The 26,095-nt window shown below is 36.6% G+C and overlaps 1 protein-coding gene across 2 annotated transcripts in view; it reads right to left on the bottom strand.

Annotated features, from left to right (window-relative positions):
- NKAIN2 (sodium/potassium transporting ATPase interacting 2) overlaps window positions 1-26,095 on the bottom strand; it is a 1,020,196-nt gene that overhangs the window by 165,034 nt on the left and 829,067 nt on the right. For both annotated transcript variants that reach the window (XR_007725171.1, XM_050788729.1), the window contains exon 4: window positions 5,086-5,286. Coding sequence is in view for 1 of the 2 variants with exons in the window: in XM_050788729.1 (XP_050644686.1) it covers window positions 5,086-5,286 (201 nt within the window). In the remaining variant the exon portion in view is untranslated. The remainder of the gene's footprint in view (window positions 1-5,085; window positions 5,287-26,095) is intronic.

Here is a 26,095-nt window from a genome sequence, read left to right on the forward strand (position 1 = left end):
GATAAAATATTTGGGACTGTTTCCAGATTAAAAGAGGCATCAAACAGCAACATGCACAATAAGGCCACTCGCGTGCATACATCATACACATCAGCTATATCCAAAGAAACACCCATGTGCCATTCCCAACACAACCTCAAGTCCACTTGGATAAAGAGTTTCAAAGTTTGGAAAATTTCTTCACTAATGGTATCCCTCAGTAAGTCTGAGCCAGCCAAATGGCAAAGATAAATTATTAACAACATAACTAAACACATCTGTGACTTTATTGACCCCAATGTATATATTTTATCTACATTTTTTTCCTCAATCTGTTGAAAAGTAAGTTTTACCATTGCATGAACTCTACAAAGTAGAGAGTTTTCTGAATAGGAAATAGATATAACTGAAGGAGAACTTGACTTTAAACTATATTTAGCTATGAACCAGGCAACAGGTATTAAAACGTTTTCTAACGTCATCCATGGCTTCGCTGCTCTAACTGTTACTAAGCCAACACTAATGGCTGTGGGAAAACAGCGTGTGTGTGTGTGTGTGTGTGTGTGTGTGTGTGTATAAAATAAATATACATATATGTTTTTTACCAATACCTTCTGCCAGTTGCCTAAAGAAAAAAATCATAGTCAACTTGCCATGAACTTAAAGTGTGTCAGAAGTAAAGGAAATAAAGTAGAGGAAATAAACACCAAAACAAGCAATTCGTTTGAAGTTCATATTAAATTTAGAAATACTGATTCTCTGGATGTGGTAAAGAGATATTAAGGCCCCCACCCAGATGATTTTTGGAATATTAACATATTTGAACATACATCACTAGGTCAGCTACTGCAATACATGTTTCCTCTTAAATTGTTTTTAAAAAATTATTCTTTCTGCACATTTGTTTGTAAAACACACTCCCTTTTCATTGTTTTTATCACAGGAAGTTTTTTGGTTTTTGTGTTTTGTTTTTGAGACAGAATCTCGCTCTGTCGCCCAGGCTGGAGTGCTGTGGCGCGATCCCTGCTCACTGCAAGCTCCACCTCCTGGGTTCACGCCATTCTTCTGCCTTAGCCTCCCGAGCAGCTGGGACTACAGGCGCCCGCCACCATGTTCCGGCTAAGTTTTTATATTTTTAGTAGAGACGGGGTTTCACGGTGCTACCCAGGATGGTCTCGATCTCCTGACCTCGTGATCTGCCCGTCTCGGCCTCCCAAAGTGCTGGGATTACAGGCGCGAGCCACCGCGCCCAGGCAATCACAGGAAGTAAAGTTTAATATGTGCATAATAAATGTGAGACACATCCCTCTTCATTCCCCTCACCCGTGGCAGACATAGCTAATCAATCATGGCATCCTTTGCTGCTGAAGAACCCTGACTTTTTAGACTTTGGGAATCCATTACACATCAGCTGCTGCTGGCATTCAGGTTGAAGACTATTTCCCAACCTTGGTATGAGAGCATGTTCATTGTCCCTATTTATTAGCTAAAATATCTTAGGAAGAGCTTTCAACCTATTCTGCTGCCCTCAGAGGACTGTTACACAATCAAAAGATTTAATTCATGTGAACATATTTTATAATCCACACCGTTCCAATCACACATTGTCTGAAGGAATCCGATTAATTTTTTTGTAACGTGAACAATAATATCTCCGTAGTTGATCTCTTCCTTGGCTCTCCCCACATACATTTATTTTATCTATTTTGAAAATGTGGATTTTTTAATTTTTGGTTTTATTAAAACTGTGCACACCTGTATTCCTTTTGAATGTGCTATCTGATACTAACTAGAAGAAAATATGGCTGGAGAAGGAGAAAGCTCAAAATATCACACCTGGCTCATCATTATGGTGTTCTGGCAGTCTTTTCTGCACGGCGGGAAGCTGTGTGATTAATAGCCCCTCGTCCCAATTATATGGATATTATACTTGTCTTCCTTTGGCTGTAGATTGGAGATATCTTATGTATGTGTGATGCAAATGTGGGCTTTGTGAATGCTAATTTCAAAATCAGCCAGGAGTTGATTGGCAGAAAACCGAACAACAGGGTGACAGGCTTGCCAGGGTTCAGGAATCTGTGAAAGAAAGGCTGACTGAGGGTGGAGAAAAAGAGCTGGAGAGATTTGGAGTTAATCAAGAGCAGTGGCTGAGAAAGCAGCAGTTTATGAAAGCAGATCTAAGTCAGATATCCTGGAAGAGAGGGCAGTTTCAAAGACTTGGATGAAAACAGTGAGAAGAGAAAGAGTTCAGCTGACTTTACAAAACTGCATGGAGCTAAGAAGTCAAGATTGTGCCTTAAACTGCATAAGCCATATTCTTTGTCTACCATATCCCCCAAATGTGCCTGTTTGCACCTGGTTTGTACTCTGGAGAACTTTGCTGTATATTTGACTGCGACATCCTCAAGGTCAGAGGTCCTGACACCTTTGCTTCTCTAGATGCCAGAAGGAGACAAGCACTCAGGAAGTTTACAGTAGACTGATTTAATGGGACATTTGATTGTCAAGGAGATGATCTGGGTAACAGAAAAGGGAGGGACAGAGATTTAAGACACTATTTCATCAATTAATCATTACATCAGTGATCAGAATGAAGATAGGAAATGTTGTTTGCAGAGCAAGTTGTTCAAGATAAGCCCTTTTTCGTTTGCATTCTAAAACTCAAGTTCAAATTTGCTAAGTTTTCTGTATAGCAGATGCATTCAACCCAAGGCTGGCTAGACAATAGCAAGCTCAAAAGTAGACAATGTGTTGAAACTTCTCCAAGTAATGGCTTAGCTGTGCAGTTGCTAACTCTGGTGTTCCACAGCCAACACTGCAAAAGTAGTGCACCCCTGGAAAGAAGAACAGGTGGAAAGGGTAGAGGTAGAGATGTCACATCCTAGGGTGGTTTACTCAAACTATTCCTTCACTCCACTGGGGGGAATGCAGACAGGAGAAACAAGAGCCAGTAGCATGAAATACTGGTCACATCTGTTCTTAGGGATAACCCATCCATCTTCTTTGCACTCTAGCCACCTTGCTGTTACAGATGGTTTTTACTTAAGGAAAATTATTTTTTCTTTGGGTATGTGTGTCAACTTCAACATATGCCCCCATGTCCAAATGTATTTTTTTTAGCACATTACCTATGTGTCAGCATTTTATGTGGCATTTAATAAATCTGTGAATCTTGTTTACACACACATACACACACACAAACTAATTCAAATAACTCTCTAAATAGTCATACATAAATATCCATGCACATAAACTGTATCTTCACTTCATCCTTAAAATATAGGTGGAAGTTTTCCCAAATTTTGTGGGTCCAGTAAAGATAGGCAGTTCTACAGAAGGAACATTTTGTTTAAAACCTCCTTTTAACACATATATAAAGATATTTTATCTGACCCCAAATCACAGATATATTTCACTTTTCTCATGTGATAATGGTTACTTGATTTAAATGGATTTTAAAGAATGAAATGGCTACTTCCATCCTATCAAATCTAACTTATTTCTACTTCAGGATAAGTAAAATAAGCACTTTTAGATTTAAAACTATTACAGAAGAGTTTGTTAATTGGAAGGAGTGTCTATGATTGAACATATTCAAGGGTTATTACTTAGTGCTTTAGCAAAGAACATAATTCCAATGTTCTGGACGTCATTTATCCTGATTTCCAAATAAACAGCCCTTCCTCTTTCATGTCCATTCTGTGATTGGGTGGGACTGTGTGACCAATTCTGCACAATGAACTGTGAACAATGAGCCTCTCCTTCCAAGCAGAAGCATGTGTCTGCCTATGTAGACCCTCCGCAGCTATTATTGCTCTCTGGCACGGCACGGCAACACATGATGATGGAGATACTGGCTACTCAACTAGCCTTGTTTCCTTAGTGACAGTGATCCATGGAGCCTCCTGCTGACACACAAGAAGAAATCTTTATGGCTTTTATTTACAGAGAATTTGGAAGTGTTTACTAACATAGCATACTTAGCTTCCTTAGTCTATCACAACGCACACACACACACACTCCATTAAAAATATAACAAGGATATATTAGTTATATCATCTAACACCCACACACTCACATAGTTTTTTAATGCCAGAAGAATTTGGTTTCTCTGAATTGTATGCCACTCTACCCAGAAACTATTATTTATTGTTATCCAAGAACTGTGAGTCAATATCATTTCCAAAATAATTAACTAAAGAGGTAAAAAGCAGATTCTACTTGCATCATTTGTTGCTAACAATTTTAATACTATGCACATCAATTGCACATCCGCATGAATCTAAGAAAAATATATGCAGTTCTACATTTAAGATCTGTAATGAATAAATGGATTCATGTGTCATAAAATTGCCCTAGGTTTATAAATCTCATGATATTATGCAGTTGGCCTTCTTGAGAAAGAGGTGTTTTAATTTATCTCTTTGTCATAGTAATACAATGTTAAATCATGTATTTTATATAAAATAGGCATATGTTGTACACATAAGTTATTTGTAAGTCCTACTGCCTCCTGGTAGAAGGATGGTTTTTTATTGGCACAGTACTATGAAACATGGAGGCATGAATATCTTAGAAGTAGAACCTGTAGAAAATGTGAATTTTTTTCTGGAAAAAAAGTGGGAGATTAAAGGTGATGGATGGTGCCTGGGAGAAATCTACGAAGGAAGAAGGAGATAGGGCAAATGGAAAAGAGAAATCCCAGGGCTAGCAGCACAGTCAAAAGAAGCACTAGAAGAGAAAACAATTATTGAAATCTTATAATTTTAGGTATTGTAGAATGTTATGAAAAAATCGCTGATCATCCCTTCAGAATCCCTGGAAAAGTCTACCAAAAGTCAAGTAATCATATCTTGACTGATTGGATTTCCTAGGTAAAATGCTGATGATAACAAGGGTATTTACTAATTGCTGAAGAAAATCAGCACATTAAGTCCAGGGGATGCTTTGGTTTAACCTGACAATTTCCTGTTAAAAGTCGCATTAATGAGGAAAAAGCAAAAAGGCCACACTTTATCCACAGATTCCATTTGTGTGCACTCAGTTTGCACAGAAATAAAACAACCCCAGAGGCACTAGAAGGAGCGGTTGGCTGTCAACACTTACTGCGAGGACAATCTGGAGGGAACTATGAGCCACTTCTATGTACTGGTACTCCAGCAAACACCCTGAGACCGTGATGTAGCGATGGTCTTCTGGGGCCCAGTCTGGGGCCGGTGTCACTGACGTCACCGTACATCCTGGTCCATTCTCCATCCACCAAGATCGGTGCATTGATATATTAAAAGTCAGGATAAGGTCTGTTTCCTGCAAGAAGGCAATTTATAAAGATGAGAATTACTTTATAAATGTTAGTCAGCTTACTTGGGATTGACTTGCTTTGACTTGCCCATTTGGAAATGTGGGTTTGTTTGTTTGTTTTCCTCCCCCATACTGTATTTTACAGAAAGCAAGGACACAGCTAAAGTAATTATGCATCTGTGGATTCATCCTATTTATGAAGGTTTTTCCTGACTATCATAATATAGATCAAATTATTTTATTAGAGAAATTCCTAGTGATTTACATTACTAATGATTTATACTCATTATAACACTGAAGAGTCTTTACCTTTCAAGACTTGCATATATTACAAAGAGAATGATTTAAATTTTTATCAAGTGAAGTTCACGCTATTCTAAATCTGCTTTATTTTTTCTCTCAAAATGTTTACTTTTCACACATTTTAAATCTTAAAGCTATATTTCAATTCTGCAACATTTAACATAATATTGTGGCTAATGCTTGAATTTATAAGACCCTTACTTAAGAAAACATAAGATTACTTGCTTTTACTCCCTTCCTATTATTTGGGCAAATTAGTGTCTCTCCAATCTTACCAATTTTTGTGAAATCGGTCATAATATTTCTTAAGAATTAAGAAGTAAATATTTTTTAGGAAATATTATTATCAAATTCTTGCAGGGTAGAGATAATAAATCAACTATTTAGATGAAGTTCTAAACATGTTAGGTGATACACAGCTATAAATGGAATAAAATGGAATAAAAGTAGAGTTTTGCACTCAGAGAGCTTGCAATCACCTATGCCAACGTGGAGCTATCAATGGCACATGGGCAAATGTTGTCTTCTGGGGAAAGAACGGCTAAAGGAAATGTATCAAAGCATTTTATTATTCAGCAAGTCATGAAGAAAGATAAATTCTAAGAAAAAAGGTTCAGTTATGGGAAATTGCACTATATCAGTTTCAGTGATAGTTACGGCCACAATAGGTGCCAACTACTCACTCCACAGTGAAGTTCTGATGGACTAGGCAGACCCTGTATAGATAATGTCTTAAGTCATCGTTTGTGACATGGAGCCACACGCTCACATTGAACATATGGAAGGGCTGAGTTGAAATGGTCAGGGAATTTGGAGATTACAAGTGGAACTTCTTTGGAAAAAGGTGTGCTACGAGTGTCATCATCTCCATGGTGGTGGTTGGGTGGGGTGCGGGTGATCTCTCTTTTTTTGCAAGCCTGCTGAGAAAAGCTTCAAAGTATCTTTGGAACCTAGGAAACACAGCAGCTAGTGTCTGACTCAGGCCTGACCAATCTCAAAATAGAGCCTGTGGCTAGAGTTACCTGCTAAGTGGTCAAACAAAAATTAGGCAATATGTGAAAGGAAAGTGCACTGCTACATATCATGGATCTAAAGTAATAGTTCTTGGTAGCAGATGTGAGCTGTCATGAGAGAGAGCTAACATGGGTTTTCTTCCGAGGATTTCCAAGAAGACCGGTGGGTAGGGGGGTAATGGCTGAATCTTGACCATCACCTATTCTTAGGGCATGAGGGAGGGAGTGTTAAAATATGGTAAGTATGGAAGAGACACCAACTAAATCATGTACCTACAGATGAGATATTTAATGTAATTGGGACTCTGAAAACCCCAGAAAAGTGTCTTGAGACACCTCTCAATTTCATTAGCCACCAAACTCTGTTAGTACCTAGACATCTCTCCTGCTCCCTTATGTCCTCTCCATTGTTATACTCCAAGCATGGTGGGGTCTGAGATCTCAGATAATAGTTGTGAGACACGGATGGGGTTAGTTAGTAAGGACCAAAGTGAAACACGAAGCATACAACTTTTCCCTACAGGAAAGAAGAAGTTTAATTTTGAATACAATTTGGATTTTTTATTACAATGTCAGACATATTAATTTCTGAACAGAGAATTCTTTGGAAACTATAGTGACTTTGGATAACTTTTTATTATCTGGAATAACCACAAAAGTAGGAGATCTCCTATTTATTTTATCCAATGGTAACAGAAGAATCAGGTCCATGGGGAGCCCTGCAGGGGAAATCATGAGAAAGGAATGTTTTTTATGTTATTTTTCTCAGAATCATGATCATTTAATGTTTGGTTACCAAAGCAAACTGGATAAATCCCCAGGGCCTAAGAGAAAAAAGAAAAGCTTTCAAAAAGGCAACCGACAAGAGACTAAACCGTGGGGGCAGCCAGGCTTGCACACCCCAGCAAGAACACAATCCAGTTCCCTAATTCCTGGTGATATCTAATATACATAGCTCAAGGTCTCGGTAAACCTCCCTCTCTCACAGGAAGTCAAGACCAACTATGAGATTCCATGTGAAACAATGGTAAGGAGGATTTTCTGAGACTTAGAACCTGGTTATTTGCATTATTGCTCCTCATCGGTTGAAGCAAAATTGTTTATCATACAAAGCGAGATGATTCAATAATCAACTATGCATGGGTTTATAGGGGGTAATCATAATTACAAACAGGGACTAGAGCCCAAAGCAGTGACAGTGAAAACATGCTTGTGAACTATTAGACATAGAAGTGATTCAGATAGGTAACTATGCCATTATGCCCAGGACTGTCATGCATTTTGCAACGAAAGTCAGTTGTCCTTGGAAGTCCCTTAGTCCCAGCACACCAGGACAGTTAGTAACCATAGCTGCAGAGACAAGTTTTTAAAAAGCATTGATGTAAGTTGAGTTTGTTGGCCATTAGAGCTATGGTGTCAGAAGTGATCATTTATTTACTAATTATTTATATCCTAACTACTGCCAAAAAAAGAGTCTTGTCATAATAAAGCAAACATATACCATTAGAACAAGGGTAAAAAATAAGAGCCAAAAAAATGGAGATGATAGCTAGTGAGCCAGGAAACCAAGACATGAGTAAGTGCCTCACTTGGATACTCAATTCAGAACTGACTTGTTGGTAATAATGGAGACACAATGGGAACACAGCTATCATTATCTAAAAGAATGAAGAATACCATTGCCCCAAAAAAGACAATCTTTTCTTTCCTAATACTGATTTCTCAAGAGAAATTAACAATTGTATAAATATTTTTATACAAAATATTTATAATATACGGGATGGTATCTTTAGTTGATTTTTCTTCCATAATTTCAAGAATACTGGCAGAGAATTATGCTGGATTTAACAGACATCTGAACCATCTTTAGTTCCTCTTTCTAATACAGTAACCATATTAGTTTGCTAGGACTGCCATAACAGAGTATCACAAATAGGGGAGCTTAAGAAGAAACTTATTTTCTCACAGTTCCAGAGGCCAAAATTCTAAGATCCCGGTGTAAGTAAGGTTCTTTCAAAGGGCTTTTTGTGAAGAAGAATCCATTGCATGCCTCTGATGGTGTGCTGGTAATATTTGGCATTCTGTGGCTTGTAGAAGCATCACCCTAATCTCTGCTTTCATTTCACATGGCAACTTCCCCGGGTGCCAAGCTGTATCCAAATTTCCTTTTTTTAAAAAATAAGGACCCCAGTTGTATTGGCCTAGAGCCCACTTTAATGACCTCATTAAGTAGTTACATCTGAAATGATCCTATATCCACATGAAGTCACATTCTGAGGTACTGGGGGTTAGGCCATAAGCATGAGTTTAGGGGACTGGGCACAATCCAACTGGTAACACTGAACTCTAATTTCTCTCTCTCTTTTTTATTTTATTTTTTGTTTCTCTAGAGGGTCACTTCTGTTTTTTTTTTCTTTTTTAAAATTTATTTACTTTTTTGGTATTTTCTCTTTTAATTTATGTTTGAGATTTCTAAAGATCATTTGAACCTATTGTCTGGATGACAAGTAAAATATTTTATTACTTCATACATTTATTTATGTGCTTTCTATATTATTTATTATTTAGAAAATCAATTAGCTACATATATTTTTAATAATTACATTTACCATAAAGTTATAGCCAAAAATAGCATTTCTTGTCCACAATCCTTTCCATTTCATAGTACCCTATTGAAAGGCAACCACTTTCATTTTTTATAACTGTTACTTTTAAGTATTTACTTTTGTTTTGTAAACATCATGCTCATATTGACATTATTCATTTATCATGTAAGTATTATCTCCTATTTCTAGTATGAAATGTATGAAATAACATTTTTAGAAATATTCCCTTTCTATTTCCCACCATTCTGTATAATTTCTCTAAAATTTGGTTGTATGAATATTGCAAAATTTGCATTTCCCTGATGACATATGATGTTGAGACTATTTTCATATCCTTATTTGCCATCTGTTTATTTTCTACAGTGAGATGTCTGCTAAGATCTTTGGCCCATTTTTAAATTGGGTTGTTTGCTTTTTATCATTGAGTTTTAAGAGTTCTTTGCCTATTTTAGTCTTAAAAAGATAAAAATTATATTGTTAAAAATATAGATTAAAATATCATATATGGTAGTCTTTTATCATATATGTCTTTTGCAATATTTTATACCAGTCTATGGCTTGTCTTTTCATTCTTTTGATAATACCGTTCAGAGAGAAGTTTTTAAATTTTAACGGAGGACAGCTTGTTAATGCTTTTTTCCATGGATCATGCCTTTGGTGTCTTATTTCAAAAGTCATTGCCAAATCCAAGTTCATCTAGATTTTCTCCTGTGTCATTTTCTAGGAGCTTTATAGTTTTGCGTTTTACATTTAGGTCTTTGATCCATTTTTAGTTAATTTTTGTCATGGACACAAGGTTTGTGTCCAGTTTTTTTTTTTTTTGCATGTGGATGTGCAATTATTCCAGCACCATTTATTGAAAAGACTACCTGTGTTCCCCTTTGTATTACCTTTCCTCTTTGGCATAAAACAGTTGACCATATTTGTGTGGGTGGACTTCTAGGTTCTCTATTCTATTCCATTGATCTATTTGTCTCTTCTTTTGCCAATACCACACTGTTTTGATTACTGTAACTTTATATTAACTCTTGAGAGCAGGTGTTATTGGTCCTCAGATTTTACCCCTTTCCTTCAATATAGTTTCGTCTATTCTGGGTCTTTCACCTCTCTACATATACTTTAGAATCAGTTTGCCAATATCCATAAAATTACTTGCTGGAACTTTGGGATTGTGATGAATCTATAGATCAAGCTGTTGTTAACTGAAATCTTGAAAATTTGGAATCTTTCTATACATAAACATTGAATTTCTCACCATTATTTAATTATTTGATTCCTTTTAACAGAATTTTGCAGTTTTTCTCATATAGATCTCATACATATATTGCTAGATTTTGCTGTAGTTTGAATGGATCCCCCAAAATTTTGTGTAGGAAACATCCCCCAATGCAGTACTGTTGGGAACTGAAGCCTAATGAGACGTGATTAGGTCATGAGGACTCCATGCTCAGCAATGGACTAATGCTGCTATGACTGGGGTGAGTGGGGGTTCATTATCATGCAAGTGGGTTTGTTATAAAAGGGCGAGCCTGGCCTCTTTTTCACTTCCTCTCTTGCACTCTCTGTGTCCTTCTACCTGGTGATACCTTCTGTCATGTTATAACACAATAAGGACTTTGCTGGATGCCAGCCCCTTGATTTTGGACTGCCTGGCCTCCAGAATTGTGAGAAAATAAATTTTTATTTATTGTAAATTACCCAGTCTGGGGTATTTTGTCATAGTAGTCCAAAACAAACTAAGACAGAAAACTGGTACCGGAGGAGTTCAGTGGTACTATAACGAATTCCTGACAATGTGGAAATGATTGAGAACTGTGTAATGAGTAGAGGCTGAAACAGTTTTGAAATGAATGCTAGAAAAAGCTTGTGTTGCTGTAATGGGGGATTAAGGATGATTCTGGTGACAACTCAGAAGAAGGAGAACTACAGGGAAAGTCTGAAACTTCATATAGATTACTTAAGTGGTTATGATAGGAATGCTGGTAGAAATATGGGCAGTACAGGCCATTCTGATGAGGTCTTAGATGGAGATGGGAAACATCTTATTGGAAACCGGAGTAAAGGCCATCCTTGTTATAAAGTGGCAGAGAACTTTGCTGAATTGTATCCTTCACCCAGGCTTTATGGAAGACAGAATTTAACAGTGATGAACCAGGATATCTGGCAGAAGAAATTTCTAAGCAAAATATTACAGGAGTTATGTGGCTTCTTTTAACTTCATACAGTAAAATCCAAGAAGAAATAAATTTTTTAAAGACAAAACTAGATTTAAATAAAATGATTTAAAGGAAAACACACTTAGGGATTTAAAGGATTCTCAGCCTTGACCATCTGGTACAGAATAAAAGATCTTTTCAGGAGAGAAATCCAAGGGTGTGGCCAAGTACACATTTGATAAGGAGATCAGTATGGCTAGGAGAAAGGCAGGTGTTATTCATTAAGAAAATGGAAAATGATCCTGAAGGCATTTCTGTGATCTTTGAGGTTTTCCCTCTTATCATAGACCCAGAGCTATAGGAGGGCAGAATGATTTTGGGGGACAGGTCTAGGATGCCCTCCACAAGCTCCTTGACGAGGGCCACTTTGGGCCTCTGTTCCCTGTGTTTATAACTCTGTTCTCCACATTCAAGAAGCTCAGTCCTCCTTGTCTCCCACAGCTGTGGCTTAAGCAGCCTCAAGTACAGCTCGGGCCACTGTTCCTGAGGACTCAAGCAGTAAGCCTTGAAGCAATTATGTGGTGCTGGCTCTGCAGACGTGCCAAGTACATGAGCTATGGGGTTGTGGCAGCATCCACTAATTAAAGAATGTAGTAGGCAGCCTGGAGCCCAGGCAGAAACCTGCTTCAGGGGCAGTCACTAAGCAATGCTTAGTGGAACTGAGGTAGTGAGGCTACTGCAGAGAGTCCTCACTAGGGCAAGGCCTGCTGGAGCCACAGTAGTGGGGCTATCCCCAAGACCTCAGAACTGCAGACCTACCAGTCTGCAACATCCACCCAGAGAGCTGTAGTCATGACACCCTAATCTGTGAGAGCTGCTATACAAGCTAAGCCCAGCAAAGCAATTGAGGTGGGGCTGCCTAAAGCCTTGGGGGCCTAACTCCTACCTCAGTGTACTAAAAAGGCGGGACATAGGGTCAAAAAAGAGATTATTCTCCAGCTTTAAAATTTAATGTTGTTTGCCCTATTGGGTTTTGAACTTTATTGAGACAAGTCACCCCTCTTTTCTTACCTATTTCGCCCTTTTGGAATGGGAATGTCTACCTTATGTCTGTCCCACCATTGTATTTTGGAAGGAGATAACTTGTTTTGATTTCATAGGCTTGAGCTAGAGGGAATTTGCCTTAGGAAGAATTATGCCTTGAGTCTCATCCATATCTGATTTAGATGAATCTCTCAACTTTGGACTTTTGAGTTGGTGCTAGAACAAGTTAAGACATTGGTGTTATTGAAATGGAATGAATATATTTTGCATGTGAGATGAGCATAGATTCTGGAGGGCCAGAAGTGCTATGGTTTGAATATGTCACCCCAAAATCATGTGAATTTAATACCCAGTGCAACAGTGTTGGGAGGTGGGGCATAACAAGAGGTGATTAGGCCATGAGTACTCCACTGTCATGAATGGACTACTGTTGCCACCACGGGAGTGGGTTTGCTCCAGAAGGGTGAGTTTGGCCTTCTTTTTGTTCTCTTTCCTCTCACATCTCTCCCTTTCTTTTTGCCTTTCTGCCACATGATACCTTCTCCCTTATTAAGAGGCAGCATAAATGAGCAATTATAAATTTTATAAAATTATATATTACCCAGTCTGTAGTATTTTGTTACATCAGTATAAAATAGATGAAGACAAATTGATACCTACATATTTCCTTTTGTATGTGTGTGGTAATATAAATGGTATTGTGTTTTAAATTTCAAATTCTGATTGTTTACTGGTAGTACTTAGGAAACTAATTGGCTTTTGCATATTAACCTTGTATCCTGAAACTTTGCTGTAACTGCTTACTAGCTACAGGAGTATTTTGGGGGCCAATACCTGAAGATTTTCTACACAATCATTTTATCTGTGAGCAAAAATACTTGTATCGATTCCTTCCTAATCTGTGTAACTTTATTTCCTTCTCTTGTCTTGTCGTGTTAGCTACAACTTCCAGTAAAATATTAAGAGGTGTAGTGAGAGGGAATGCCCCTGCTTTGTTCCTGATCTTAGTAGAAAAATTTCCAGTTCTCACTTTTAGGATGTTAGCTATAGATTTTTTATAGGTGCTCTTTATCCAGTTGAGGAAATTTCTCTGTCTTAGTTTGCTGAGAGTTTTTATTTTTTATTTTTTATTTTTATCATGAATGGATGCTGGATTTTGACAAATGCTTTTTCTACATCTATTGATATGATGTATATCTATAGATATTCTAATTTTTCTTCTTCTTTAGTTTGTGGATGCGATGTATTACATTACTTAATTTTTGACTGTTGAGACAGCTTTGCATACCTGGGACAAATCAGTTTGTTGTGGTGTATAATTCTTTTTATATATTCTCTGATTCAATTTGCTATATTGAGTGTTATACATGTTCTACGTTGAAAGTCTTTGCATCTATATTCATGAGGGATATTGGACTACAGTTTTCTTTTATTGTGTTGCCTTTGGTTTTGGTATTAGGGTTATGCTAGCATTATAGAATGTGTTACGAAGTTAGTGTCTCTGCTTCTATCTTCTGAAAAACATGGTACAGAATTGGTATAATGTCTTCTTTACATGGTTGGTAGAATCCACCAGTGAACCTATCTGGGTCTGGTGCTTTCTGTTTTAAAAAGGTAATAATTGCTGATTCAATTTTTTAATAGATATAGGCCTACTCAATTTATCTACTTCTACCAGTTTTGTTAGACCACGTCTTTCAAAAATTGCTCCATTTTATCTTGGTTGTTAAATTTTTAGATATAGAATTGTTAACAATATACCATTATTATCCTTTCTTGTCCATGTCTCTGTAGTTATATTCCCGCTTTCATTTATAATATTAGTAATTCTTAACTTCCGTCTCGTGTTCTTAACCTGACTAAAGGCCTAATGATTTATTAAACATTTCAAAGAAGCAGTTTATAGTTTTGTTGGTTTTCACTACTGATTTCTTATTTTTAATTTTATTGATTTATTTTCTAATTTGTAGCATGTCTTTCCTTCTGCTTACTTTGGATTTACTTTGCTCTTTTTTTCCTAGAGTGATAAATTGGAAGATTACGTTATTGATTTTAGATTTTTTTAATATGCATTCAATGCTATAACTTTCCCTCAAAGCAGTGCTTTCACTACATTCTACAAAATTTAAAAAGTGGTATTTTAATTTCCATTTAGTTCAAAATCTTTTAAAATTGTCTTGAGATTTATTCTTGACCCATGTGCTATTTAGAATGTGTTGTTTAATCGCCATGTATTTTGGGATTTTCCAGTTATCTTTCTTTTTTGATTTCTTCACATTTTTGGGCATATTTTCATCATCTCTTTGTGGCATATCTATCACTAATTATTTTCAAACTGACCAATAGAACTGTAAGGATTCATTCAATATTAATTTCTACATGGTCCAATACTTCAGGGTCATTTAAAGCCTTTTTTGTTCGTTTGTTCTTTTTCAGGTGAACTATGACTTGAATCTTCCAGGCTTCTACTTCCGTCACACTCCATGCACTTGATGCACATAATTGAATGTGAGCCTTCGCCCAATATCATCAGTTCTCTTGTATGTTGAATCCCCAGTTTCCTGGATCTGACCAACATGACGTTAATGTTCCTATCAGCTCTACTAAACTTTAGACAGATTTCTTCCTCAATATGGGCCTCTGACCTCCCTTTTCTTAGAGCATTTACTTTAGACATTTTGCAATTAACAATTTTTTCTCCCTACCTTTGAGACGTAAATTTTCTACGACTCTTCTCAAGGATGTCAGAGATATCTCTTTGAAATGTAATTGTGAAAGAAGATAGCACCTCTATTTCAATCTCTGTAGGAGATTAGGAGCCTAACTCAGATAAGTGACAATTAGCAAACTCAGACGGCCTAAACACATTCACCAACCTCCCCACTAATGTACTCCACTGGTTCACTTCAGCATTTAATAATCCTGCTTTTCAGTGGAGCTGAGTTCAGTCTCTCTCTCTACTGCAATGATCTCCCCAGTTGCAACGGTCTTGAATAAAGTGTTCTTTGCTTGTTTTACTCGGAGATGATGTCAGTTCAATATTGAAGTCTCTCTTCCCTACTGCAGTAGTTCAAATAAAATCCATCTTGCCATTATTAACAAGTGTTGGTATAATTTCTCTTTAACATTTCTCATGTCTTTCTCTTAACTGGTTTCTTATCTTGTTTTGCAGAGCATGTTAGTCACTAGTTTCTTAAGTCTGATCAATGTGCCTTCATTCCATTTTTATATTAATTGACTGATATTTTGGATGGACACATATATATTGCTTGGTTAAATATGATTTTCTCTCAGAACCATGTGGAAATTTCTCCGTTTTCTTCTAGTTTCTATTTTTGCAGTTAAGAAGTCCAACATCATTTTGCTTCCCTACATTTAAAAAAAATGTAACCTGTTTCCATTCTTTCTTTCTTTTGGCAGTTTGCATCTTTTTTTTTTTTTTTTTTTAAAGTAATGATATATTTCCAAAACCACTGAAGAGTATAAAGGATATTATAATAATGTCATTATACCCATCACCCAGTTTCATTAAACCTTCCTTAGGCTATATTTGCTCGAAGTCTTTTTTTTTTTTCTGAGACAGAGTCTCGCTCTGTCACCAGGCTAGAGTGCAGTGGTACAATCTTGGCTCACTAGACCCTCCACTTCCTGGGTTCAAGTGAGCATGTCTGGCTAATTTTTCTATTTTTACTAGAGACGGGGCTTCATTATGTTGGCGGTTAGGCTGCTCTTGAACTCCTGACCTCAAGTGACCTGCCTACCTTAGCCTCCCAAAGTGCTAGGATTGCAGGTGTGAGCAACCATTCCCAGACTGAAGTCACTTTTAATATAATATTTTATATAATATAAATTATGCCTTTCTCTGTACTTCTCCTAAATATTACTTTCTTCACTTCTTCTTCGGGGATAATTACTATCATGATTTTAGCGTGTTCACATGACTTTTTTTTTTTTTTTTTTACAGTTTTCCTAAATATTAACATATCCATTAATAACATAAAATACTAGGGTTTTGTTTTTAGGTTTCAAAATGTATATATACTCTACACCTTATTTTGGTTTCCTTTCATATATTTGAGGTTTCTTGTTTTTTTTTTTTTTTTTTTTGTTGTTCGTTTTTTTTTTTTGAGATGGAGTCTCCCTCTGTCACGCAAACTGGAGTGCAGTGGTGTGATCTCAGCTCATTACAACCTCTGCCTCCCGAGTTCAAGCAATTCTCCTGCCTCAGCCTCTGGAGTATCTTGGATTACAGGCATGCATCACCACGCCTGGCTAATTTTTGTATTTTTAGTAGAGATGAAGTTTCACCATGTTAGCCAGGCTGGTCTCAAACTCCTGGCCTCAACTGATCCACCCACCTTGGCCTCCCAAAGTGCTGGGATTACAGGCATGAGTCACTGCACCCAGCCTGAGGTTTCTTTATGTAGGAAATACATTTAGCTCCAAGTTCTGAAATTCTCTAAAGGAAGTAACTGGGCGGGTTTTTTTTGTTGTTGCTGTTTTTCATTTATCTTGTTGAGCATCTGTGGACCTTTCAATACATGGGCCCTTTACTTATACTCTAGAAAATATTATTGCATTATATCCTTAATTTTTCCCTCCCTTCCACTCTTTCTTTTACTACAAGAAATTCTGTTAGTCAGACATTTGACTTCCAGGACTGATCTCCCACCTTCTTTTCTTTCATACTGTTTATATTTCTCATTTCTCTTTACTCACTGAGATTTTCTTTGCCAAATCTTCCCAGTCTAATAATGAACTATTTTAAAATTTTTAATGTTTTGAATTTCTAAGAGCTAATTATTCTCTAATTGTTCTTTTTATATAGCTATTCTTTTAATTGTGTCTTGGCTATAAGTTTTCTTAGTTCTCTGAATTATCAGAGTTTTAAAATTATATTTTCTACATTGCTTTTGCTTTATTCAAGTTACTCATCTTCACTAAATAAATAAATAAATAAATATTAAAAACAATTATTGTCTATGTGTCATAAACAATATTCCTGCCCTTATGAATGTTTGTTTTGGAATGGAGGAGATGGACAACAAATATATAAATATACCAAAATACCTGTGCAATGATTAATATAATAAGGAAAATAAATTCAAGTAAAGAAATAGAATGACCAAGAACTGGGTGGGGATGAGCGAGTGGGTAACACTATTTTAGATGTAATGGTAAGGAAAGCTATCTCAGTATCTTACATGTGAACAGCAACCAGTGAATGAAGTAAAGGAGTGAACAGAGCAAAGATGAGAAAGAGCATTCCCAACAGTGGGAACAGCCAGTGAGGATGACTTAAAGATTTTCTATTATGTTTATTCTTATCTTTGACTTTCATGTTGGAGCCTTCCTTAAAAGTCTGGTGATCCCTGGTTGTCTTTTCATATTAAATAGGAGGAACTAAAACTCGATTGGTGCTTTGTTCTGCATTAGTGTGCTGGTCATTTGTTGTCTCTCACATAAGATGATGGGGCAGTGCCTTCCAAATGCTCTATCTATAGGAATCTGTTGGATTTTGCTTTGGGTCCGCAAGTCTTCTTATGATTAGGCAACAGACCACAGCATTTTGGGGCTGAACTGGGAAGGAGCTGGTGGTCTTGCTACATAGTAGAGAGTTTTTATTTTTTCAGTATGCTGATTTTAATTTAATTCTCTGTTTAGAAACTGCTGATGCTGACCTGTGCCTCAAGAGGCTTGCCTGTTTTGGGGGAGAAGCGTGATATAGAGATCATTGGAAGAGGCTAAGGCAAGCTACCTGTTCCTCAAACAGATTATTCAACCTATTCTAGTTTTTGGTTCTCTACCTCACACATTCCTTCCACTTCCAAATCCTGTTGTTAGAGGATGTTACCTGCCAAATTTGTACTTTGGAATCCTCCTCTGCATGTTCATAAGTTTTTGGGTTTTCCTTTCTGCTAACTCACTTGCCAATCCTCTATCTACTTTCAATTTTCTAAAAATTGCTGACACTTCTTGTCTCACTGTTGATTCTTTAACATCAATTTGTTGGTATTTTAGGATAAAATATAAGTGAGTGTATCTCTTCAACCAGCTATCATTAAATGGAAAATTTCTGGTATTATTTTATACTTTCATCTATTTTCCTGTAGACATTTAAACGAGAAGTCCTTGTGTGTATGTGCACATATGCAATGTTTTCACTACAAAATGGAAATTTCTTCCTGTAAAACAGACAACATAAAGGTAATCTTGAAGTCCCCTTTTAAATATAACAGGAATTCCTTGGTGTGATCTGAGCTATGTATATCAGCAAGTTATTTAATTCCTGTATGCTTTGTAATTTTCAGCTCAAAATTATGACTTTTGACACAAACCACAAATCTCAATGTCACAAAATAAGGTAGAAAACCACAAACAAGCTGGGCACGGTGACTCAAGCCTGTAATCCCAGCACTTTGAGGGGCCGAGGCGGGCGGATCACGAAGTAAGGAGATTGAGACCATCCTGGCTAACATAGTGAAACCCCGTCTCTACTAAACATATAAAAAGTTAGCAGGGCATGGTACCACAAGCCTGTAGTCCCAGCTACTCCAGAGGCTGAGACAGGAGAATCGCTTGAACCCGGGAGGTGGAGGTTGCAGTAAGCCGAGATCATGCCACTGCACTCCAACCTGGGCGATAGAGCGAGACTATGTCTCAAAAAAAAAAAAAAAAAGTAAAGAAAACCGCAAACAAAATCTTTTACACTCTGGATGTATTCACAGGAAAAACATGAAAAAGGGACTCAGAATTGTTAAGATGATAAAACTTCTAAATCTAAAGAAGACTTTCGTAATTATATGTTCACATCAGCATAGTGATAAAAAATCTTGGTGTTAATTTATTTATTCATATCTGCTAGTAAATCTTCAAAAAGTTCAGATTAAAGGACCTCATTTTTGGTCATGTCATTTCTTCAAAATAACAGGGTCTGATGATGTGTTACATGAAAGCTGTTATTAGCACTAAAATTTGTTTCTGACAGGGCCTGTATGTATTCAGGTCAATGTAAGAAGCCTAATTGCTCAACAAATAATAAGCATTTTATTAAAAAAAAGTTGACAAGTAAATGAGAAAATGATACTAATGACATTTCAGAATTTCAAAAAAAACTGAAAATTTACTTTTCCAGCTTATGGTATTTGAAGAGCAAAGCACACATGTACATAACTGTTATGATAGTAAGTAATGGGGGCTAGATTGCAGAGATTTGAAGGTGGAGTGTGAAAGTGAGAAATTTTGAGTTGCAATTTAAAAATATGAAATATTTTCTTAGATTTCTGGAGTATTCTATTGCCTTCTTCTTTTAGAATAATATTAAAAATGGTAACTTCTTATTTCTAGGCCGTGTGGTTACTAAAAGGCTAGAAATGCACTTCTTACTAAATGGCAATAAGCCTAGAGTTATCAAGTTAGTTACACAAATATTAATAATTCCTATACCATATGTAAATCACCTTACCAGGCCATAATGATGTGATGTGAATCTATATAAGATAGCAAGATAGCATATATGACATCATGGGGCTATTTTCTCTTTTGGGAAACTAGGTATAAAAATAAAATATACCAATATAAGAAAGTATTTGATAAGTACTTAAGTGATGTGGACAATCTATGTCCAAGAATTCAAAGGGTATGGTGCCTGGGAACTCTAGCTGGAACCTGAAAGACTCAGGCTTAGATAGACCCACAACCAGGGGAAAAAAGACCATTTTAAGTAAAGTGGACCAATAATCAAAATTATAGAGCTACAACTTGTATTTCTAAGTAGCAATATGTAGCCTTATACTTATGAGATGGGATTTTGTTAGTAGTAGTATAAAATAGCATTGGAAAGATGAACTGGGGCTAGATTGAAGAGGGACCTAAGTGCCAAATCAATAAATCCTGTTTATTGAAAGGTTTTGAATGGTAAGAGACTGCAAGTGCCATTACATATGAGCCAAAAGGTATTACAATAAAACTAATCCTTCTCTTGTAGGATTGGGTGAGCTGTGCAGGAGACATGTGGGGCAACCAGTACAGGTGCTGTATTGAATAGTAGTCATAAGAAAGCTGGTAACACAGATGCTATTATTATAAATTCCTAGTGCTTAACCTTAATTACCCCCAGAATACTCTCGTGAGTTCCACAAGGATCCAGAGAGGCAGAAACCATGACCAGGAACAGTGCTTTTAATACTTTCAGAGCCAAGAATGGGACCATGTCAGCATTCTCCATACCTTAAAACATATTTCTGTTGATGACATTAGAGGAATGCCAAGCAAGTACATTTAAGGGAAAAAAGCAAATTTTAACAAACAAAACATACCCTGGGAAGTATAAATATTTACTTTAACAAAACTATATGCATTTCATCTTTATGACTGAGATAAATAGGAAAATCCATGATGAATAACATCTCGTAATTAGCAAAAGATGCAGGAGATGAAATAGTGGGGGAGGCTGTATTTGATATCAAGAATCACATATTTTCATGAACTCTTATTTATTTACAATCAACATATACTGGATAAAATTTTAAATTATCATCAGAGAGCACTGTTCTGTATCGCACTGCCAACATCTACATGTGGACACTCATTCATAGAAAATCCTGAAAAATTCTTTAAAATTGTTATTATTCATGGCTTGTTTTCTGCTGGTGAATTTATCATTCTAACTCCAAATATAGCATTTTCTGGTGATACTTGCATAGATCTATGCAAATCCACTTCTACATGTAAAACTCCCAATGCTAAAGTTATCCTGGTAGCATATGAAAAGCAGTGAAAGCAAATTACATTGTTCGAGATGTGAGGAAGAACAGTGGAGAAAGTATGGTTTTGAGAAGATAAGCAAAATTACAAATGTGTTTTATTTAACCAGTTGAATGAAAGCTGCCTTTATAGAAATACAGCCCAGAACAGAAAAAAGTTTATATCTACCCACTCCAAAATTCAAACGTGTGAGTCATTCCACTATATTATGATGGGAGAGCAGATATATGCTCCTGTCCCTACTTTGTTCCATAGTCTTCAACTATGGGTAACTTTGGGATTTGGCTGATTATATGTCCTAATTCAATATGACACCACAGCTAGGGTTAACTCCAGCTCTTGGTTCCTGACATTAGTTATTCAGGAAAGATTTTAGAAAATATTTCTGTGAGCATGGAAAATTACAACCATCGCTCTAAAAACACATGAGTAAAGTCCAGTGGTATTTGCCTTTCTAAAAGCTAGTCTTTTGGCTGGATGCGGTGGCTCACACCTGTAAATGCAGCACTTTGGGAGGCTGAGGCAGGTGGATCACCTCGGGAGTTCAAGACCAGCCTGGCCAGCACGGTGAAACGCCGTCTCTACTAAAAATACAAAATAAAATAAAATCAATAAGCCTGGCATGGTGGTGCGCACCTATACTCCCAGCTACTCATGAGGCTGAAGCAGGAGAATCGCTTGAGCCCAGGAGGCAGAGGTTGCAGTGAGCTGAGACCTTGCCACTGCATTCCAGCCTGGGTGACAGAGACCATCTCAAAACAAAAACAAAAACAAAAAGCTAGTGTTTTAAAAACAAAATGTATTTCTTCTGATTATGTGGAAAGATTCACTGAAGATATAATGTAAAATATTTAAAGTTCATTGCTATTATATGTTTTAATTATTTCTTGCCTGAAAACAGGTTTCTCATGTCCATGTACCAACAAAGGCCATTATTTCACTTTTCCAAGTCTTATCCCAACTGCCTTCTTGGTCCAGATAAATGTTTTGTGTTGTCTGTCATTGGTCTATCCCTTTTGCATTCTGAGTATTGCTACAAATACTGCATTTTTGTGAAAGCCTCCTTATAACTTTCTATTAACATTCTGCATATCTCTCTTCTTTTGAATTAATACTTTGAGTTACCCCTTCTCAACAGCTTTTCCTGATTAATTCCATTCCTTTTCAAACCTCACAATATTAGACCTGGTACCTCTTTATATGTACAAATAGCAATATTGTCTTAGTCAGTTGCTTTTTACTTAAGGGTACAGGAACATGTTAAACCCAATATGTTCACAGTTCCTTCTCAAGAAGTGCACATCAACTCTCCCCTGGAGAAGAAACTTTGCTGCTAGAATACAAAGAATTTTGTTTTAAGGTGATCCTTGTAATGCACTGAAAGGTAAAAAAGGAAAAAAAAGGAAGAAACATGGAAGGAAAAAAGAAAGGAAGGATGAGAGGGAAGGAGGGAAGGATGGAAATGAAAAGAAAAAGTAGGAAACAGGGAAAAAAATTCAATGAGCAAGTCTCCATGATATGTTAAAGTTCATCGAACTTCCAGGCTCAAAAGTCTCAATTTTATTTTTCAACCTCTAAAGTTAGAACTCATCAGCTACGAGTGGGATCTAAGTTTGGCAAAATGAGTGTTCTCTCTTTCACACCTTTACTAGCAGATGCTAGAGGCAGAATTTTCTCAGCTGGTTACGATAATGAAAGATCAACTTCTCACTGACTTTATAGTTTTCGACGTACTGAATCCTTTTCAGGCAGAGCTTTTCCTGCTGTTTTCTCACTTTCCTGTTTGTTCCCTCCCCACAGGTATCTTTTCCCATATTGTGAGTGTTCCTTTCCCTAAGAGCTTTGAAAAGTTAGCTGCATTCACTCTAAAGGCTCAGTTTTCAATGAACAGGTTAAGTATTTCCAGAGATGTTACTGCCATTTAAGGACTCACCTGAGGCCACAATTTTACTAATTGTAACAGCATATTTATGTGAATTTTTCATTAGCGTGAAGGCACAGACATGCTGAAGATACTGAAGGCTTAGAGACATTTAAGGAACAAGGCAATGTCCTCCTCACTAGTTCCCCACCATTACTGCCAGTCACTATTGTCCCTGAATAGTAAACCCACCCATCGTACTGTCATTATCATTTTTCAATAGTCAGAAATTATGACTCATATAGCATCTGTGCTTGGCTCCAAAAATTAGTTTTGCTTCTATTTTTGGTTGACACGTAATAATTGTATGTGTTTATAGGATACAGAGTGATATTTTGATTCATGTATCAAAAAATCAGAATAATTACCATATACATCACCTCAAATATTTATCCTTTCTTTTGTGTTGGAGACATTCAAAATCCTCTCTTCTAGCTATTTGAAAATATACAATAAACGATTGTTAACTACATTCACCCTGCAATGCTATAGAACACTAAAATTTATTCCTCCCATATAGCTGTAAATTTTAATTCATTAAGCAACCCCTCCCTATCCTTCTTTCCCCTGAGTCACCTCAATGTCTAATAATTCCAACTCTTCTCTCCACTTCTATGAGATCAACTTATTTAGCTCACACATACGAGTGAGAACAAGTCGTATTTATCTTTCTGTGCTTGCCTTATTTCACTGCAAGCTCATCCATGTTTTCATGAATGATAAGGTTTCATTGTTTTTGTACTGAATAGTATTTCATTGTGTCTATATACCTTTTTTTTTTTTTTTTTTTAGACAGAGTCTCACTCTGTCGCCCAGGCTGGAATGCAGTGCTGCGATCTCGGCTCACTGCAACCTCTGCCTCCTGGGTTCAAGCAATTCTCCTGTCTCAGCCTCCAAAGTAGCTGGGACTACAGGCACACACCACAATGCCTGACTAATTTTTATATTTTTAGTAAAGATGGGCTTTCACTGTATTGGTCAGGCTGGTTTGGAACTCCTGACCTCACGTGATCCACTCACCTTGGCCTCCCAAAGTGCTGGGATTTACAGGCATGAGCCATCACATGCCCAGCCTATATATACCATATTTTCTTATCTATTAATCTTTTAATAGGCATTTAGGTTGATTCTATATCTCCACTATTGTGGATAGTACTGAAATAAACATGGGCGTGCAGATATCTCTTTGATATACTAATTTCCTTTCCTTTGGGTAATACCCAGTAGAACAATTGTTGGTAGTTCTATGGTCAGTTTTTTGAGGAAACTCTACATTGTTTTCCATAATAGCTATACTAATTTACTTCCCACCAATGGTGTTTAAGAGTTCCTTTTTCTTTGAATCCTTACCAGCATTTACTTTTTATCTTTTTGACAATAGTCATTCTAACTAGGGGTGTGGTGATATCTTATTGTGGTTTTGGTTTACTTTTCCCTGATTATTAGTGGAGTTGATTATTTTTTCATATGCTATGGGCCAATTGTATATCTTCTTTTAAAAAGTTTCTATTCTGATTTTTTGCTTATGTTTTTGTTTTGTTTTGTTTTGTTTTTGTTTGTTTGCTCTGTTGCCAGGCTGGAATACACTGGTGCAATCTCGGCTCACTACAACTTCTGCCTCCCTGGTTCAAGTAATTCTCCTGCCTCAGCCTCCCGAGTAGCTGGGACTACAGGCATCCGCTATCACGTCCGGCTTTTTATATTTTTATTAGAGATGGGGTTTCACCGTGTTAGCCAGGATGGTCTCGATCTCCTGACCTCGTGATCCACCCACCTTGGTCTCTCAAAGTACAGGCGTGAGCCACCATGCCCGGCCCTCTTTGCTTATCTTTTAATTGAATTAAGTGTTTTTGTTGTTGCTGCTGAGTTGTTTGAGTTATTTGTACATTCTGGTTATTAATCTCTTGTATGAATAGTTTACAAATATTTTCTCCCATCTACTGGTTGTCTCTTCCCTCTTTTGGTCGTTTCCTTTGCTGTGCAGAAGGCTTTTAGTCTGACATACTCCCATTTGTCTACTTTTGATATCATTGACTGTGCATTTGAAGTCTTACCCATGAAATAATTGCCTTGACCTATGTCATGAAATATTTTCCCTATGTTTTTCTAATAGTTTTATAGTTTCTGGTGTTACATTTAAGTCTTTCACCGATTTTGAGTTGATTTTTGGATATGGTGAGAGAGAGGGGTCTAGTTTCATTCTTCTGCATACAGTTATCCAGTTTTCCCAGCACCATGTATTGAAGAGCCTATTCTTTCACCAATGTATGTTCTTGGAACCTTTGGCAAAAATCAGTCAGCTGTGAATCCATGGATTGTTTTCTGGGTTCTCTATTCTGTTCCACTGGTCTTTGTGCCAGTTTTCAAACCAATACTATAGTGTTTTGGTTTTGGTTACTATAGCTTTGTAGCATATATATATTTTAAGTTAGATAGTATGATGCCTTCAGTTTGTTTGTTTTCCCCAGAATTGCTTTGAATATTCGAGGTCTTTTGTGGTTCCATACAAACATTATACTTATTTTTGCTATTTGAAGAATGTCATTGGTATTTTGATAGGAATTGGATTGAATTTATAGATTGCTTTGGATATGATGGTCATTTTAGCCATATTAATTCTTCCAAATCATGAGTATAGAATGTCTTTTAATTTTTGGGGGCCCTCTTTAATTTTTTAAATCAGTGTTTTACTGTTTCATTGTAGAGATCTTTCATCTTTTGGCTGAATTTATTTCCAGGTATTTATTTCTGTAGCTATTTTAAATGGATTGTGTTCATAATTTCTTTCTTACCTACTTTGTTATTGGTGTTTAGAAACACTACTAATTTTTGTATGTAGATTTTATATGTTGTGACTTTAGTGAATTTATTAATTCTAAGAGACGTGTGGTGGAATCTTTAAGTTTTTGTAAATAAAAAATAATGCAAAAATTTATTTTCTAAATAAAAAATAGCGCAAAAAATGTTATTTACAAACAGGGACAATTTGACTTCCTTTTTTCCAAT

Source organism: Macaca thibetana, chromosome 4, assembly GCF_024542745.1.
Source record: "Macaca thibetana thibetana isolate TM-01 chromosome 4, ASM2454274v1, whole genome shotgun sequence".
In the NCBI taxonomy this organism is placed as follows: Eukaryota; Metazoa; Chordata; class Mammalia; order Primates; family Cercopithecidae; genus Macaca; species Macaca thibetana.